Genomic DNA, 18,626 nt, shown 5'->3' with positions numbered 1-18,626 from the left:
AAAAGATAAAATACTTTACGTTTGGCTTACAATTAATTCAAAAATATTTACGATTAATAATAGATTTGGAATTTGTGCTTTAACGTGTTGTCTCATTTATCTGTATGTCTTTGTGTAAAGGAGCTAGTACAAATTACGCATCGATTTAAAAAAAAAATAGAAAACAATATGATAGAATGAAATAATGTATTGATTATCAATAAAATTTATCTTTTCATTCAGTAAATTACGTTAGGATATACTGTAATACATTTTTTTGAACATGTTTCTTGATATTACAAGTTAAGAAAAATAAATTTGTCTTTGCAATTAATTAGCTTATTCATTTCGTAATTATTGTCGAAATATATTCCAATAAATGTTGTGTTCAAGGTTTGGGAATGAGATCCGTCCAGTATTTCATTGCACTGTAATTAATGTACATCACTTTATGAACAAATATATACGTTTACAATATTGATTTGCCTAAATGTTATTGTACTGTCCATTTCCTATATAAATTGACGAGTGTTTTTTGTGGGATCAAATATTAATATAAGGATAAGAACAATTGTTTATTTGTTTAAGTGCTTTTATCAATAGTGAATTAAATGAGACTTTAATGTTTGTAAAATGTTAATGTATAATTGTATTGCATATATACAATATTTATAGAATAAATTAAAATTATATTTTATGCTTGCTTTCGTATTTGATAAACGTCCAAAGAAAAATATAATATGGTTTAACACAAACAATTGAAGATAATCAATTAATTTAGAGAATGTGACTACAACTAATGAAGTTTCAAATACAAAAAACAACAACGACGTATCCAGTAACACATCAGGAAAAGTTACAACGTTGAAAAAAAAAAGTGGTCCTGTAATTCTTATTCGACCATTAGAAGTGCCAGCTGTAAAAAATACATTGAAAAAAGTATCAAATGCACCAGTACCACCAGCACAAGCACCAACACCAGCAACAGCAACAGCAGGAGCAGCAACACCACCACCACCACCGCCCCTACCAGTCTTAACACCTCCACCTCAACCTTCTCCAGTTTTACAGACTCAAAAATCAACTACATCGACGAGTTCCAACAAATCAGAATTAAATAAAAATAAATTCTTCCCTGGTGAGTTTCGAGTCGAGACGTTACGATATAATTCTACATTATAATTATTATTCATATATAATTTAAGGTAAAAGTAATCAAGATCAAGTTCACGAGGAACTTAAATATGTATTAAACATGTTTAGAGAAAAGAAATTTACTCCAAATATTGTTGAAATGCAAACTACAGTTTTACATCAGTATTCAACTCCCCGCGAAGTTCAATCTTGGTTGACAACTAAAGGATTTTCAGATAAGTAAGTATAACTAATGATGAGAAATAAAAAAATATTAACAAAAGACTTAACTCATCGTTGATTTAACAGAGTTTGTAAACAATTAAGAGATATGACCGGTGCTGAAATATTTAATCTAACTAAACGACAATTAGAACAATATTTCGGCCCTGATGAAGGTGGAAAGTTGGAACAACAGCTTATCTTGTCGCGCAACGAATGTGGGGTAAGTTTAACGTTAACACGTTAATAGTAAAACTTAACAAATAATTTTTTTTATATTCTTTTTTTTCTTTTTCTTTTGGTTCTAATATTTCCAATTCTTTATTAGTATGAAACGACAAGGGCATCGGAATTAAAACAAATTTTCGAGAAAATTCGGACAAAGGGCAGAATAAATGAAACGTAAAAGAGACGATTAAATATAAGTGTTTATACATATATAGAAATATGTATATACGCGATAATTGACGCTTAAAAATAGTTGTAACTATTTTTAATTCTTAACAAAATTATGAAGTTCAAGAAGCTGTGATTTTAATAAAAATATGTAACTTAAGTAATAGATGCTCTAAGTACTTCATAATTTCATTGAAGAAAAATACTTAAAATAAGAAGTGTTCATTAAATATACTTATCATCTCTTGTAAAATAGATCGATAAAAAAAAATTTCCTACTCAAAATTAATATTTACTTTTTAATGTTAAATAAATTGTATTTAGAACGGACTAATCGTAACTTAAAAAATTAACGATATTAAATTATAATAATGTTAAATAAATGCCTATAGTAATTTAGTCAAAAAACAAAATGAGAAAAATGATATAAAATATTTAAAAATATGTCATATATATACTATGTACGAAGACAAGATTTTAAATCGACTGTATCAGTCTCACGAATTTTTTAATTGTTTCAAATTAAATACTTCGTTATTAATATCGCGTTATGTTTATTTTGAAGCTATCATTATACATTAATTAATAACAGACATAAATAGATATCCGTCTGTGCATATATCAATTCTTATATATAACTTTAGAATTATATATATATTTCGATATATTACACAGAATTTTTCTCAATACTTCTCCGGTCGGGATCACATCACGTGAACACATCGATGAGTTTAATAATAATAATAATAATAATAATAATAATAATAATAATAATAATAATAATAATAATAATGTTGTATAGAATTTTCAATTCTTAGCAAAGCTCTTTTCGAACACATCACCAAGTTATTATTATTATTATTAGTATCGGCTATATTTATAATATATTGCTTCCATACGAAGCATATTTAGCGGCGTTGAATAAAAACAAAAGCAGTAAAGATTTCAGCGTATTTTACGTACGTCAATTGTGCGTCAATTTACAATCTAAATTAACATTATAATAATAAAAATAATAATAACAATAATATTGTAATGTTAATCGATCAAGAAGAAACACCAATTGTTTCTTCCTGTTAATCGAATCGTTGAAAAATACAATTGTATACATAAAAAAATAATTTTTAATTTAAATGCAATTGATCTTATTTTCTGTTCTTGTTCTCCTTTTAAATTATACTACATGAATGAAATAAACAATGCATTTTTAAACGTATGCCATGATCCATGTAAAAGGCCTATAAAGTGTTCTTCGAATAATTTCTTTTTTTTGTTTTGGAAGAAGTTAGATACTATTATTTGTTCGTTTTAAATTTCAATTTTATGAATATCCTAAAAGTTCGTAAAAATGTTGTATAAAATTTGTCTAGAAAACTGGTAATCAATCTAAAAAATCGATACACAAGTTTCCATTTACGATTCTATTAATAGAGTGAGAGATGATGATAGATAACAGCTTCTCGATGATACAATGCTATGAATTGGTCATTCGTGAATGTCTCACACGTTTTTCATTAGAGATAACATTGGTTTTTCTTTTATATATATAAATATGACAATTATTATATATAATGTTTATCATTATTGGGATCAGAGTTATTATTATCAATAATAATAATAATTAGTATTATTATTACGGATCAGTACTACCATTTCTAATGTTTCAAAATGAAAATACTTTCAAGAGTTATTCTAGAATAACTTTTTTTTCTAGAAGAAAATTTATATTCTAATCACGATGTGATTTATTTCATTCTAATTTATCGTAGAAGAGTATGCAGGAAAAAAAAGAAAGAAAATAATTGACAAGCTGGAATGTGATATTATCAACCTTTAAAATTTATACAATGAAGTAACCGGAAAATGATACGTAAGAAAAATTATATTTAAAAGATTATTGTTTTGCTAATATGCCTTTTTTTCAATCGTTATATTGTTTCTCTTTAAACTTTTTAATTTATATATATATATATATATGTAATAATTGCACGTATTTGTAAATTGTTCATTTTACGAAAAGGACATATTTGAAATATTTTAATCATTTGATGTAAAAACATTGTTTGTGCGTAATGCATAGCTTTCATAGCTCACAATTATGAAATTTATTTTAAATAATAATAAATTTCATTGTTTGAGTTATTCGTACACAGCAGCTGCCACCGTTGTATAAGCTTCAAATAGAAGAATTTATATATCTATATATACTTTTCTTTATAATGTGTGTATATATTAATCATGAAAGTTCCAAGATTTACATTAACATTTAACAAATAAAAACTATATTTCTATCAGTTAATTGCGAAATATATCCTGATACATCCTGAAAGTGATGTTAAAATTTTAACAAATTACAGGCTTCATTTTGAAATCTTGGTTAATAATCGAGAAACCATCGAATACGATTTAAACAAATCACACATGCACCTTGTTATTAATTATTAATAATATTAATGTAAACTATATATATAAAACTGACTTATTCTTTCTTTTTTGTTTTTTTTCTTTGTGTTTTTTTAATATTTACATAATATTTTATTAAGGCTGCAATAAATTGTACTTATGCTCAAATATTATTATAAGACATAACATTACAACTATAACATAAATTTCGAATATAAAACAAACAATCATATTATTAAATTCTCTTCATAAAAACCAATCAATCATTAAACACTTGTGAATGTTGTATGTGAGACATTTACAACTCCAACGTTATTGATTTTTGCATACATATACATACATACACACATACAAATTATAATGCAAGTGTATATACGTTTGATATCGCAACAAAGGAAAATGTCTCTTTTGTAAATTTCTGTAAACTTAAGTGTACGAGGGTTGTATGAGGTCGTAATATGCTAAACAACGTCACCTTCTTTTGTCACATTTTTAAGGGAGTGAAAAGTTTAACGTTCATGGAAAAACATTTCATTTTTTTGTTTGTTTGAAGATGAAAAATCTACGCAAAAAGAAATCTTTTTTGTTTGTTTTAAAGTACACGAAATATATATGCAGTTGTCATGGGTAAAAGCGGAAGTTTACTCGATATGTCATAGATGACATAAAGTATCTTGTCAGTAATATAACTAAAAATAATATGTTAGAAATATAATTACGTTCGATCGTTCCATATCTTGTTTTCTATCCTGAGGAAAACGCAATAATGACTCTAAACGAAATTGACTAAGCAGCGGCGCATAATATTACATCTAAACGTTAGATATAAAATTATGTATTATAGCAATAAGTAAGAGAAAAAGAGAGAGAACAATAAGAACCATTAAAAAAATGTTTCCTGTAATCTATTTAATAAATAATAAGAATATAAGTAGAGCTTCAAAGTTGACCTTGGAAACCGAAAAAGTTTGACTAAATTATCGCATATCTTTTACGTCAATTGCATCACGGTATCTATCTATTAGAATGATTTAAAGTATAAGTCATTCTGCTCACACGAATTATTGATCATATTCCAATGTTTGAAACATAATGGGAAAAGAAAGAAATGATAAGAAAATAATAGAAAGAAAATCCAAGGCCAAAATGTGAGAAGCGACGATGAAAAGACGACGGAGCGATAATGGAATGACAATGGAGCTTGACAATGAAGCGATTAGAAAAGCGAGATAATGAAGCGAGAAATGGAAAGGTAGATAGATAGAGATAGATAGATAGAGATAGATAGATAGATAGATAGAAAGGTAGATATATATATACGTGTGCGAATGAATGAATACAAGTAGTATACAACCTACTGGATAGGGGCCTCCAAATCCTCCTTAGATGGAACAGACCTTAATCGATGAGAACACCAATGAAATCAACTAAACTTAGCTTAATATTTGGTGATTAGCAAAACCTATAAAAGCAGGCTTGGTAATTAATGTAGTATGTATATGAAAAAAGAAATAATATGTGATAGGAGAAGGAAAAAAAAGGGACATTTTGACTGTCTCTTTGATCATTTCTATCCGCCAAAAGCAATTCTGTGTGCTTAACTTTTTTTTACAAAATTACCAAAAACCTCCCGCACTACGTCCACCGGGTGGATTGTTAACACGAATGCAAGCTCTTCGTGCCTCTTCGACGTCCTCTGTAAAAATAAAAATACACTTCATATCTGTAATTACTAATAAATATTAGACAGAAAACCGTATCTTATTTTAATATAATAAATCCTAGAATGAAGAATACAAAAGTTATTAATTTTACCGCTGATAGAGAATGTAGAATCTTGTAAATTTCTTTGTCCTTCCAGTCGGGGACCTTTCGACGATGGTGTCATAATTGCAGAGTCAGGTAAAGTGGGTATGCAATCAATCGACGATAATTTCGGTTTCGGACTTTCATAAGTACCGTTCGTTTGATTATTATGCAAGGCGGCTGCAGCAGCTGCTGCTTTTGCTGCTTCCCTAGCCTTAGCAATAGCGGCATCCTCATCAGCATACTTCTTAGCTTCTGCTTCCGTCCGTGGTACACCTCTAGGTCTCTGAAATAAATATCAATGTACATTATGTATCGTATCATGTAGTACATACATCGATATCTTGCTTTCTAACTTATTTACAAACAATATATATACCTTCTCACGTTCTTCTATCATGTCATATACATAATTACAGAACGTCGGCGTTTCTACGTACTTTCCAAAACCATGAACAGCCTTTAATTCGCATTCGTCTACGCATACACGGCCGTTTACAATAACGTATTCAGGTACACCATGAACTTCCATACCCTATTTCAAAGTCGAATAAAAAGGAATTAAATAATGCAAATATATGGATTGAAATGTTGATGTGCATTAAGAAACTTTACCTCAAAAATATTAAAATCAACAGCTTGGACATGAGTCTCGGCAGAAATCGTACGTTTCCTGTTAGGATCCCAAACAACGATATCAGCGTCGGAACCTACAGCAATTACTCCTTTTCTAGGATAAATATTAAATATTTTAGCTGCGTTTGTACTGGTAACTGCAACGAATCTCATTGGATCCATAATTCCTGCATGTACTCCTTTTTCCCATAGTACAGACATTCTATCTTCGACCCCATTAACTCCATTAGGTATTTTCGAAAAATCATCTTTACCCAATGCTTTTTGTTCGGCATTGAAAGTACAATTATCGCTGCCAGTCAATTGAAGACCGCCCCTAATCAAATTCGTAAAAATTAATTCAAATATCCAAATTACACAATATATTACATAGAAATGTATAAATATAGCGATTGTATACTATCGGTTACCTTGACATCAGACTCGGCTAAAAGTTTTCACTTAAAATAAAATTAAAAAAAATGTAATATATTCGTCAATAAAAAATTAATTGTCTACATAAATGTGATGAACGAGTTAATTGAGTAAATACATAATTATAACAATGTAAACATAGAGACATAATAAAACAATAAAAATACTTGTGTAGTAATCGCTTAATTAAGTATATAACGTGATATGTGCAACTTCCCACGCTGCATCAATGAAAATGAAGATCAGTTGGTCAGACAATGTATCATAGTCTAGTACTAACTGTATCTTGCATAGAAACAGACACACGTAACACATTTTTTATTAGTGTCACTTAGAAATTCATGTGAAGAAAACGTATGAGAGAAAAGAAAATTACTACTTCAAGAGAGAAAGAGATATATATATATAGAGAGAGAGAAAGATCTAATCTTTTTTTACTTACTGAACCAAATGTTCGATTAGATATGCAGGTGTAGTCGAATCTGGCCTTAGAGGTGGACTAGTTACAAAACGTCTTGCTTTTTCAATATCTTTTCCGTATTGTTCGATACCATCGATACCAACATTACTTGCTAGAGTTTCTCCAAATACGATGACACCATCGCTTTTTTTCGCAGACACAACATCGGCAGCAGACTTGCTTGACACCGCTGAGATATACAGCGGACTATTCACCTAAACGCGATATTGATGTGTCTCTCACATTGAAATTATCATTATATTTTTCTTCTAACTGACGTCTATTCCATCAAATAATAATAATAATAATAATAATAATAATAATAATAATAATAATAATAATAATAATAATAATAATAATAATAATAATAATAATAATAATAATAATGACAACAATAATAATAATTAAGCAATAAAAAAGCATTTATCTACACATCAAAGTTAAAATAAAATGTACCAAAAGTTGGATAATAAGTGCATAAACAAATAAATACGTAAATGCATTACTTTTGTCTATTTCTGTGATCAGTGAATACGTAATACATGATAATACCGATTATATAATCTAACTAATCATCATTCCAATAATGTCAACGAAATGGAACACACAAGTAAAATTAAAATTAGCTATTGGCCGAGAAATTTCAGTGAGGAGCATGCTCAACAAATTTCGAAGGTAAAGTTCGAAGTAAGGAAACTTCTAAATATACATTTTGGCCCCGCACGCAAAACATAACGAGTAAGAAACGAGTTTTATGAGATTTGAAACGTCTGTAGGAAAGCCTAGATAACGGTGATTGGCCTATTTAACTAAAAGCTAACTTTCTCGGATGTTAAAAGTTAATTTTGTGTAAAGAAAGAGAGAAAGATATAGATAACTATCGGTTGTATTTAAGTAAGAGATAACACGCAAAGGATTAGTTGGAATAGGAAAAGTATTAGAAAAATAGGTCGAGATAATTGTTCTACATAAAATTGTTCTCTTCGGAAGCCGTTCATCGTATGTCAAGGTCACCGTGAAATCAATTTTACCGAATGGCTTCGCGACTCACCTTGTCAAATAATTTAAAAGTACAAAAGGTGTATTCGGGTCTGGCCTAAGTGGTGGACTTAAGACGTGTCCGGCTGCATGCCTCCAACATTTATGCGTGTAGTTGGTACCATCGGTACCGACAGCAGCTGCCAAGGTCTCACCAAAGACGCAAACACCGCGTTTGCGTGCAGCTTCCACGGCTTCTGCGCCGCTACGACTCATCACATGCACTACGTACAGCGGACAATTCACCTAGGCGTGCAAAAAGTTACTCCTCCTAGCTTGCGTTTCTAATCTTTAATATACTAGTACATCCGTACATATGTAAAAATAAAAAAAAGGAAATATATATATATATATATATAAATGACATTGCTTTTTCTTTTCTTTTTTCGTTGCTTTTATATAACATAAATATTGATGTATTTCTTGTTTATTTTTACTCGCACCCAACGCAAATAAAACAATGAAAAATAATTGCGCAAATATAAGCGATACTTTAAATGTTAACATAATAGAAAGAAGGACGTAAAAATTACTTTTATCTACTTACGATTACGTTTACTTATAATACGTGCATATATATAAGTGCAAGACTCTTACGTTACATAGGAAATGCGATACGTGCAAGAGATAAATAAGATACATAAAAAGCAATGAAAAGAAAATACGACGAGCAAGAAAATAAAATCAAATAAAAATTCTTTGACAAGAGTAAACTAATACGATTAAATAGACGAGCTAATGGCACGAGGAAGTACCAATGCATCGTGAGGCTTGGCTTAGAACTTTAGCATACCTGGCTTGCTATCGTGCAAGCTCTGGTCACCGCTTCCGCTTCTACTTCTTCAGGTCGTGACATTTCGTGACCTTCTGGTCCAGTTACTCCAGCAGCTAATAATTTCTTAGTGTTCTAAAATAAATACCAAAAAATAATAATTGTTTTTTCCTTTAATTAATTATCATAGTTTTATCATAATTTATAATTCCCAAGTTATCTACCTCGGCAATAATGTCGCCATTTTCAGCATGAACCATAGCCAATGCTCCTAATTCTTTACAAGCTTTGAACGTTTCAATTAAATCAACATCTCTCAACATGAAAGAATAAGTCATGAACATTTTAAAACTGTTAACACCGTGTTCTCTTGTCAGCAAAGTCATTTCTTCTTTGACCTGAAAAAGAAAAACAAAGCAATTATAAAAAATGACGATTAATTATTGCTGATCGTTCTAGATCATTCTAAGATCCATAAAAGTGAAAATAATTAGGATCAAGTAAAGAATCTCGAGATCAAAAGAATCAGATAATCTAGGAGATCATTTTAGATCATTCTTGGATCTATAAAAGTGAAGACAAATACGATCCAAATAAGGAGTAGTAATGAATTCCATTCATCCGATCGCAACTTATGCGATTTCCTCATCTTACATTTTAGTATTCAGTTAACGATCGAAGTTACGGTTACGAGTCGAGACTACTAGAGACTAGCAGAGACTTGCAATCACCGGATTGGAAGATATACCTGATTAAACTTCTTCAGTTATCTTTATCCGTAAATATTCCGAGTTGATGCACTCGTACTATCTTAGAATTTAAATATAAACAAATATAAATATGTCAAACCCTTTTCTTTTTCATTACTTTAATATAAGAATATTTATAAATGATAAATCAAATAAATTTAGCAAACATTACGTAAGAGGAAAAGTAAAGAGGTCGAATGAGATAAAATAAAGAGAAAAAGAAAGATTATTTTCTAAAAAAGGATGTGTCTTATGTTAAAGGAATAATCTTATTTTAACTGACTAAACGGGATGAGTATAAGCCGTATCGGACTTGACACAATGACCTCGCGAATCGTATAACCAGCCTATCTTAATACATTGAAAATACTCTTAAGATAGGAAAAAACTAATATTTCATTGCAACCAGTAAAAAATGACCCTGAAAGCCGACAATGGATAATTCTTTATCAGCGATTATATCCTATATCAGGAGAAATTTGTGTACAATATTTTATATTCTTACGTAAGAAGAATAAACCTAAATAAAATATTATATATATACATATATATATATATATAATTAATGAATATATTATAATATATTTAAAAAAAAAAATAAATATTACTTACTTTTGGACTCCAGGATGTAACAGCAACGTGAAGAGCATAATCACAGCAAACCTTCTCATCCGCAGTCTGTCTGTATCTTTCGTAAGCTTCAAGAATAGTTTCGTCCTTTTGAGGAAAGGCAAAATCGATAATCATCGTCGTACCACCGGCGACAGCCGCTTTGGTGCCTTGATAAAAATCATCTACCGTTTTGGCACCCATTAATTCCAATTCAAAATGTGTATGCGGATCTATGCCACCTGGCATCACGAATTTTCCCCGAGCATCGATAGTTCTTGTACCACCCGGTATAATAAGATTGCGACCCATTTGCCTGTGGGAACCACAAAACTATTTCTTTTCTATTCCAAACTATTCCATAATTTTTGTTATCTTTTTGATCATTCTTAAATAAGCCGCTACAAAAATAATCTTGTCAGTTAAATTATCGAATTTATGATACTATAAAGATTAAAACGACGATTCGGAATTATCTGCTTATCTAATATCGCAATTTCTAGACTATATGACTATTTTATGAGATAAGTCACATTCTCGAGCCTGACAAATCGTATTGGTTTAACACGACAATTGCATTATATGCGTTTGCTCGTGTTCTATTTATCCTTTGATAATAAAGGAAACTACCTTATCGTATCGTTGAATTTTTTATCGCGCAAATATTACGTCAAATAAATCGCAACGAGTAAACTTTTCCCAAGTGCCGATTTTATCTTCTATAATATTATGTCATTTAAACGTTACATCTTTTTCTTTCTATAAGTATATCGCACACTGTTTAAATTAGATCATTTTTCTTTATATACAATAATTGTAAGAGAAAGAAACAAATAATTACTTTTTTTTATTCTAAATAAAAATGTTTCACCTGATAATGCCATCCTCGATGTAAACGTCACTATCGATGATGCCATCCTCGTTGACAACTTTACCATTCTTGATCAATAACCGATTCTGCGCGCTCTGAAACAAAAATGGATAAAACAATTAGATCAAAATGTACAAAATTAAAATAAAAAATGATAGAAAGAAAATTCCAGATATAAGGGGGGGGGGGAAACAAACAAAATTCAGAATTCGCGATTATACTCTTACGACATATTTAATACAAATTCACGTATACATATATAGACGAGATATGGTTGCGCCCCCGTCCTTGATATTCGTTTGCTGGCTGTTTCGAGCACGTCCGGTTGCGTCGATTAGTATGCGCGCATTACTATAGATATAAAGTATTATGGCAGGGTATATCAATCGGTGTCCTATGTATGCATATGTATATGTGTTTCTATGAGAGTAGGAGGGTAAACGCGCGCACGCAACACGCACTTCCGGCCAATACCAAATTATAAGGGCGTACACGCATGCTTAGAGGAAAAAAGCATTCGATAAGCGTTGAACTAACTTGTTTTTACCTATTCTTATCTTCCTTGGTATCTTAAAAAAGGTGAACCTATATTTCTCGAGATTTCCAAGTGATAAACAGATTGATAATCGAGCATAGAAATAATTTTGAATTGACAGACAAATATAACTATTAAATTGTATGTAATTGAGTTAACTGATCGTATCTGAAATGTTATTTGTTAATTAACAATAAGATAAATGTATTGAAAAAAAATCTGGGGTGTTTTATAATTCATATTGATGTTACAACCTTCAGGAAATATTTGTCTACTAAATAAATAAGGATTAATGCTCGTTCAAGATAAAAATGATTCTTACGAACAATAAATAACTTTAATCTTGCAATTAGATATAAAGGATAATCCTACTTTCTCGAAAATTTCCAAAAAATGTGAAAAAGTAGCAACACAAAGAAGACCGACATTGAATGATGTTTATCGAAGATTATCTTTAGAATTTAGATATATGAATAAGAAATAAATACTTTTACGATTTAGGGTTGATTGCAGACGGGGTTAAATAGAAAGGGAGAATAATGGCAAAAGTGGTGGAACACACGCAAAGAGAAAACAACCCAGACGACTTTGTTCTTTTGAAGGGACTTTTTTTCACCGAGTACCATCATAGTGGTTCAACCGGGGAAGATGAAAGGGGGAGGAAGAACAGAATAAGGCAGAGGATGATGGTTGGGTGGAAAGAAGAAGAGGGAAGGTGCTGAAAAAGGACAATCTCTTCGAAACAACTGTTTTCGTCCCTTTAGGGGGGCTTTTAAAAGTGCTAGCAGGTTAGAACCTTTTGTTCTTTGATGTCCCTTTTCCAGACCAACTCTTCTTTCCTCTCTTTTGACATTGTTCCTTCGTCTCGACCTTTCCTCTCACAAGTGAAATCCTCGATACGATTTTGAAACGATTTCTAATTATATGGCAAACCATTTCCTCTTTGGAATACGCTTACTTGCTTTCTCCAATGATTGTCGTTCAACATGAACTTTTGCCCAGATTTTTCCTGTCATCTTCGAAAAGCTTTCTCGCTCATTAAAAAACATATGCGTTCCATGAGTCAGAGAGATCGTTTCTTACGATATTTTCAGCTAACTCCGAGCTTAAAATACATGCCTACGTAGTAGACACATAGACATAGCAGCAACAGCAACAGCAGGCATCATCCTTGGCGAACCCTTCGAAGAGAAAAAAAAAAAAAGAGAAAAAAGACTGAAAAAGGCTGACACGGCCGAGTCCGTGGGCTTTGTCCACTGAACACATTGGTAAAACAGATTGAAAGCCATAATCGAACCATTTAGATGCTGGTATAACAAATCAAATGCAATTTCGTTTCTTTCATTTTCATTGGAATAAATACCTTTTCTAACTCGAGATCGATGATTATATGTGCAGCCTTTGCGTGTTCCTCTTCGGAACACGATAACATGCCTGTTATCGCAAATAAATTGCTGTCATGATCGAATCACGAATCTAGTTTCATCGTGTCGGATCGTACCACATCACGGAGATAAAAATACTTTGCGCGAATTGGATTACGTATTTAGATCCACCTAAACGTTTGCTAACTGTGTGAACTGTTCTCGATCTATATATCCTTCTTTTTATCTTTTTTATTACCACAGCTTTAATTTAAATGATACAACCAGTTCTCGATCAGACTGATTTTATGTTTTATGAGAATCAAGCATATTAATCGTTTTCCTGACATTGTGCACACCTACATGTATCTCTATCCATATATAAATCCACGTATCATGTTAATTAAGGTCAAGAAAAGTAACTAACGGCTCTCTCTCTGTGAAGAACTGAAATTTTCCTTTACAACTTGGATTCTCTTTCCACGTTCCAATCCGATCGAGAGAACTAGGCTCTACTACCATTAATGAAGAATCTTACAAACTTGCTTGGTAAGAGCTAACTAACGAAGTGGTCCGCGTGCATAAATGTTTGTCCTGATTCTATCTTGAGGGACGAATTACGAGTAAATATTACGAAACGTTACAAGTAAACACTTGAAACGTTGCAAAATGATTGTGCAAAATGTATCCAAGATGTAAGCATATTACTCGACTTTTGTTTTCAAAGAAAATACATATGCATGGTCTTTCCGTTGCTGCAAAATAGTTGCACACAACACGTGTGCCATATTTTTCCACTTAAAAAATGCAACACGCATTGCGATGGTAAGAATCCCTTGACATTAACAAAGGACTAATTCAAATGAGACTCCTTTATAAGTTATATTTTCCTCATTCACGCGTGTAAATATGTAAATGGGTCGTAAGATGCCAAACATTCATTGTGGTTGGTCTAGTTTCGTTATGCTAAATAAAATAAAGTCCGGAAACAGCAGACACGGGTCACACCTGGGTTCCCAATTTGCTACTTTAAATATCTATTTATATTTTCTGAATAACGTTCGATCTATCAGAAGTACTTTCTACAATTTTTCAAGAAAATCTCAACGATATTGATTTTTGTTAGAGAAATTTCAAACAGCAAAGAAAAACAATTGTAACAATGAAATACGCGCGCGCGATTAAAAATTTTAATAATAATTGAATGTAATATTTACATGAATACGTAAATGACAATATTTGGTTTATTTAGAAATAAATTTTTATTTTCAATACTATGTTTGTCCTACTCACACAATGTTTAAAAAAATTTAGAATAGGATAAGTAATTTATACGAAGGTAGGCATAACGTCATTTACTGGCACGCACGTCTTTAATATATATATATGTATATGCATGTATACCAGGTAGCTATATAATCAGAAACCGACGCGTTTTTCCGACTTTAGGTCGAAGCAGTGTCGACGAACTATTGATTTGCGCACAGCAGAGCTCTGGTCGGTGTTCTCGGTGTTAGAGAAGCACATCCCAGTGCCGTATAATTTTCCAGGCCCATGGAAAATCCACCCACACAATTGCTCCTTACGTTTAACCCCTTCCCGTAATACACATGGGGTAGAAACGTACGCGTACGGAAAATCAAATCAGATAGCTACACTTTGAACTCAAGACAATTTTACATGCATGTATATATATATTTGCATGACACTCGTGAATTTTATTATAATTTGAATTGACGTAACTCGTAAAGATTGAATTCTAAAGAGGATAAGAAGAGGGAGTGTTTATTTATTATAAAAAAGAAATAATAAATGATACGATGTCAATGAACTTTGCAGAGTTTCCAACGTGGAAAAAAAAAGTAGGGAAAATTTATCGTGGATTAGGATCTCCCGTTATATTATTATACGATCGTCGTCCTCTCCCTCCTCCTCCTTCTCCTTCTTCTCCTTTCCCTCACCAACCCCTCCTTCTATTTTCTTTTACACTTATGGTGTCTGCTTCCTTCCACGAGATAGAGACTGGCGCGAGCACCAAGATACTCCGATCAATAAGCCACCAACCTTCCAATTGCCGTAGCGATGCGACAAAAATGACCATGTTTTTCTTTTTTTTTTGCCTAACAAAGCTAACCGTATTTTTCATTTTTTCTTTTTTCAATATATTAATTGATGATTTTTTGAAGGAAAGGATCGTTAGGATAGGAGACTGGACAACATTGAATTCGTGTTTTTTAACTGATAAATATGTTAATTATATGTATACTAAGGAGTATAATTACATTCAAATTAAGTCGATTAGTAATACGAAATCAAAAAGAAATAATCGAGAAGAATTAATCAACGATAACGTAATGTTATTAATTTTACCGTCGTTTCTTAAATTTTCATTATCAAAAAGGTATGGTTAACGATCTAATCAAACGAAAGAATTAAATTACATATACAATTTGAATACAAACTTAATCGATTAAAATGAATAATGATTTAGGCTATCGTTCAAGCCGGTAAAAACAATAACATAACGCGTATGAAGAAATTAGAATAAATAATCGAAGCGAGACGATTTCAAAGATAGATAGCGCCGTCTCTCTCCCTCACACCGTCAAAGAAAAAAAGAAGAAAAAAAAAAGAAAGATGAAGGATTCTAAGAAGTTGCCAAGTTCCCTCCTTTTTCTTTCTGTCCTTTTTTCTTTTACTAACCTGCAGGTGGATGGGCACCTTCTTCACCGGCGTGCTCATCTTATTAACTGCGGTTTTGGTATCTGAGAAAAACGTGTTCTTCTTTTAATGTATTAGAAATGCTAAGAGAGAAAGATTATTTAGTTACTTTTTACTTTGTTATTATAAACGTGAAAGAAAAAAATTTTCTATCACCACAGAGTCAGTTGAAAAAGTTAAAGATTAGAAAGATACACAGTTTCCCAACACTAGTCAGAAATACGACTGCGGAACAGTAGACGACGCACTTAACGTGCGCTCTTCAACCGGTTCCCCCGCTACTTTCCCTCCCACCATCACGTGACCTGCAAAACCGTGACGTTGCCTTCTAAATTACTGCGCGCGAATATTTAAATGATCGGTTCATATTTACCGTCAGATATAATCGATAATATTCCGCAGAATGTATATAGCGACATCTATTGATTTTATTTACTGCATTATCGAACTTTTTTGTTACCTTCTGTAGTAAATAAATTGGAATTTTATTTTCTTAATATATTTACCTCCCTTTTTTACTATTTTACATAAAATAACGTTCATAATTACTTGTGACTTGATTAGTAATTGTAATAAACATTTAATATCATACAATTGCTATTATTTTTTGTAATAAAAAAAAAGAGGTTATTCGGTATTTAATATCAATATTAATAATATTTTTTCTATGTCATATTTTTTTTGTGAAAACGAATAGAAAACTTCAAGCATGGATATACAAATACACATTCAAGATTTAGACCAGGAAAAGTCTACTATACATTTAATGCCATGTAAAATACATTTCGATGGACCAGCTAATGTTTCATCCTTTTTTCAACCATTCATACATGAAACAGATAATGAAAGTAAGTTTGCAAGTATTTAATTTATTTCTCAAAGATGCTAGACTAGGTATAAACATGAAATAACTAATACAATAGTAATATTTACTAGACTGTAGTATATCATTTCGTGGACGTCCACTCCAAGGAAAGAAAATCCAAATTCCTAAAGATTATAAAGGTATAATCTTTTTTGAACATAAAAAACCGGCTGTTGAAAACATACAACGTAATTTATATTCGAACAGCTTCTTCTCAGAATTTACATATTGGAATTACGACAAGATACCGTCTAAAAATGATGCCTTAGCAGGAGCATTAGATTGGATAGACATTGCAGAAGCAGTAAGATTTTCATTAAAAATAAATAAATTAATTATTATTGCAATTGTGGTAACCACGTCGTTGCATTTTTCAGCTTCATGGTACAGATAAATAGCAGAATTTTATTTTAAAAAATAAATTAATTTTATAGAAATTAAAAATTTTTACTTTTGATACAAAATATTCAAATAAAAAGATTCTCCAAAGCTGACTTGCAAATTACTTTATTCTATAAACGTTGAAGTATGATACTTGTATATTAATGAAGTGTACGCATACATATTTTAAATATCTTACAATTGTTTTGCTGTCGGTTAAAAGAGCATTTTAAATTAAATCTTATTACACGTTTAATCTATTCAACTAACCAAGATGAAAAAGATGCAAACCATTTTGTTATCAAGATAATATGTTTACAGTTTTAGAGCTTATTGAATTTTGCTGATATAAGATATTGCTACATATAATATATGATGTTGTACATTTAAATATGTTTGTACCTCTTTAAGTTAAAAATATGTAAATATCACCAAGAAAAATATCAAAATGACTGCCTCTAATCGTAACAATCTGTATCGCATATATCACTTTGTGTGAAATATATGATGTTATAACAAAAAAATCAATATATTAGATAATCAACATAAACTATAACATAATTATTAACAATGTATATAATTATTATATTGATATATATCCAATGAGCTGTTTCACTGATGTCTAATAATGCAATGTAATCAGTGACGATGATATTAGAGGTACAAAATGGTACAATCATATTTTCAGACAAAACAAGAAACTCATTCATATTTGTATTTACAATATTTGTCCCTTTCTTATCTAATGAAATCTATGAAGATATTCTATTAATACAGAAATTGCAATAAAAGCGTTGATAAAAGATATATATGTGATATACTACTAAGTTAATAAGTAGATGAATATCAAATAACATCTACTCTCAGTTTTATCGTAAAGTTAAGAATTTCTATAAGAATTATTTACAATGGCTTAAATAATTTTAAATCAAAACATTAATTCACACATAGACTCGTATCATATCGTTTGAATTGTTAATGTCTATTATATATGAATAACGAAACGTTACAGTTTCAAACAAAAATTGTAAATTTAACTGTCTAAAGCAAAAGAAATATACTTGTTTGTAAATTACAAGTACGTATAATCGATAGATGATTTGTTTATGATTAAAACATGATCGTACAATGTTCGATCCCGATATGTTTCAAAAAGACTTAGCATCCTTTTTTTTAAACTTTATAAGAAAGTAAAAAGGTTATAGATTTTATTTTGCTTATTTTTAAATAACGGATTTTTAAGTATCGGATAGCAGTTTTTATTTTTACAT

The 18,626-nt window shown here is 30.7% G+C and overlaps 2 protein-coding genes across 6 annotated transcripts; one reads left to right on the top strand and one right to left on the bottom strand.

The window, feature by feature from the left end:
* Positions 1–4,243: 4,243 nt before the first annotated feature.
* On the bottom strand, positions 4,244–16,358 carry LOC106787083 (dihydropyrimidinase). Of its 5 annotated transcripts, none has more exons than XM_014749131.1 (12): positions 16,219–16,356; positions 16,092–16,169; positions 11,490–11,584; positions 10,622–10,934; positions 9,485–9,658; positions 9,282–9,395; positions 7,433–7,665; positions 6,556–6,892; positions 6,320–6,475; positions 5,950–6,226; positions 5,755–5,830; positions 4,244–5,531 (listed from the first exon to the last, which is right to left on the bottom strand). In XM_014749131.1, exons 2-12 carry the CDS (start codon positions 16,128–16,130, stop codon positions 5,489–5,491), a joined length of 1,857 nt encoding a protein of 618 aa, XP_014604617.1. In that variant the 5' UTR covers positions 16,131–16,169; positions 16,219–16,356; the 3' UTR covers positions 4,244–5,488. The 5 variants fall into 5 exon arrangements, with proteins under 5 accessions (XP_014604617.1, XP_014604618.1, XP_014604616.1 ...); XM_014749132.1 differs by having other exon boundaries at positions 16,092–16,172; positions 16,226–16,356; XM_014749130.1 differs by having other exon boundaries at positions 16,226–16,356.
* A 409-nt stretch (positions 16,359–16,767) lies between these two features.
* Positions 16,768–18,549, top strand: LOC106787081 (ribonuclease H2 subunit C). The gene is made up of 3 exons (XM_014749124.1): positions 16,768–16,957; positions 17,046–17,278; positions 17,352–18,549. Exons 1-3 carry the CDS (start codon positions 16,819–16,821, stop codon positions 17,370–17,372), a joined length of 393 nt encoding a protein of 130 aa, XP_014604610.1. The 5' UTR covers positions 16,768–16,818; the 3' UTR covers positions 17,373–18,549.
* The last annotated feature ends 77 nt before the right edge of the window (positions 18,550–18,626 follow it).

Source organism: Polistes canadensis, unplaced genomic scaffold, assembly GCF_001313835.1.
Source record: "Polistes canadensis isolate GaletaPanama2010 unplaced genomic scaffold, ASM131383v1 scaffold_91, whole genome shotgun sequence".
NCBI lineage: Eukaryota > Metazoa > Arthropoda > Insecta > Hymenoptera > Vespidae > Polistes > Polistes canadensis.
Note: the sequence above shows the minus strand (reverse complement) of the source record. Positions and strands in the feature narration are given on the sequence as shown.

Coding starts and splice junctions, on each gene's coding strand:
- LOC106787083 (XM_014749129.1), bottom strand. CDS start 16,130: ATGAGCACGCCGGTGAAGAAGGTGCCCATCCACCTGCAG. Junction 8,735..9,281: donor CTTGCACGATAGCAAGCCAG/GTATGCTAAAGT, acceptor TTGCACGCCTAG/GTGAATTGTCCGCTGTACGT. Junction 6,893..8,501: donor CTTTTAAATTATTTGACAAG/GTGAGTCGCGAA, acceptor GAATTTGATTAG/GGGCGGTCTTCAATTGACTG.
- LOC106787081 (XM_014749124.1), top strand. CDS start 16,819: ATGGATATACAAATACACATTCAAGATTTAGACCAGGAAAAGTCTACT. Junction 16,958..17,045: donor ACATGAAACAGATAATGAAA/GTAAGTTTGCAA, acceptor AATATTTACTAG/ACTGTAGTATATCATTTCGT. Junction 17,279..17,351: donor GGATAGACATTGCAGAAGCA/GTAAGATTTTCA, acceptor TGCATTTTTCAG/CTTCATGGTACAGATAAATA.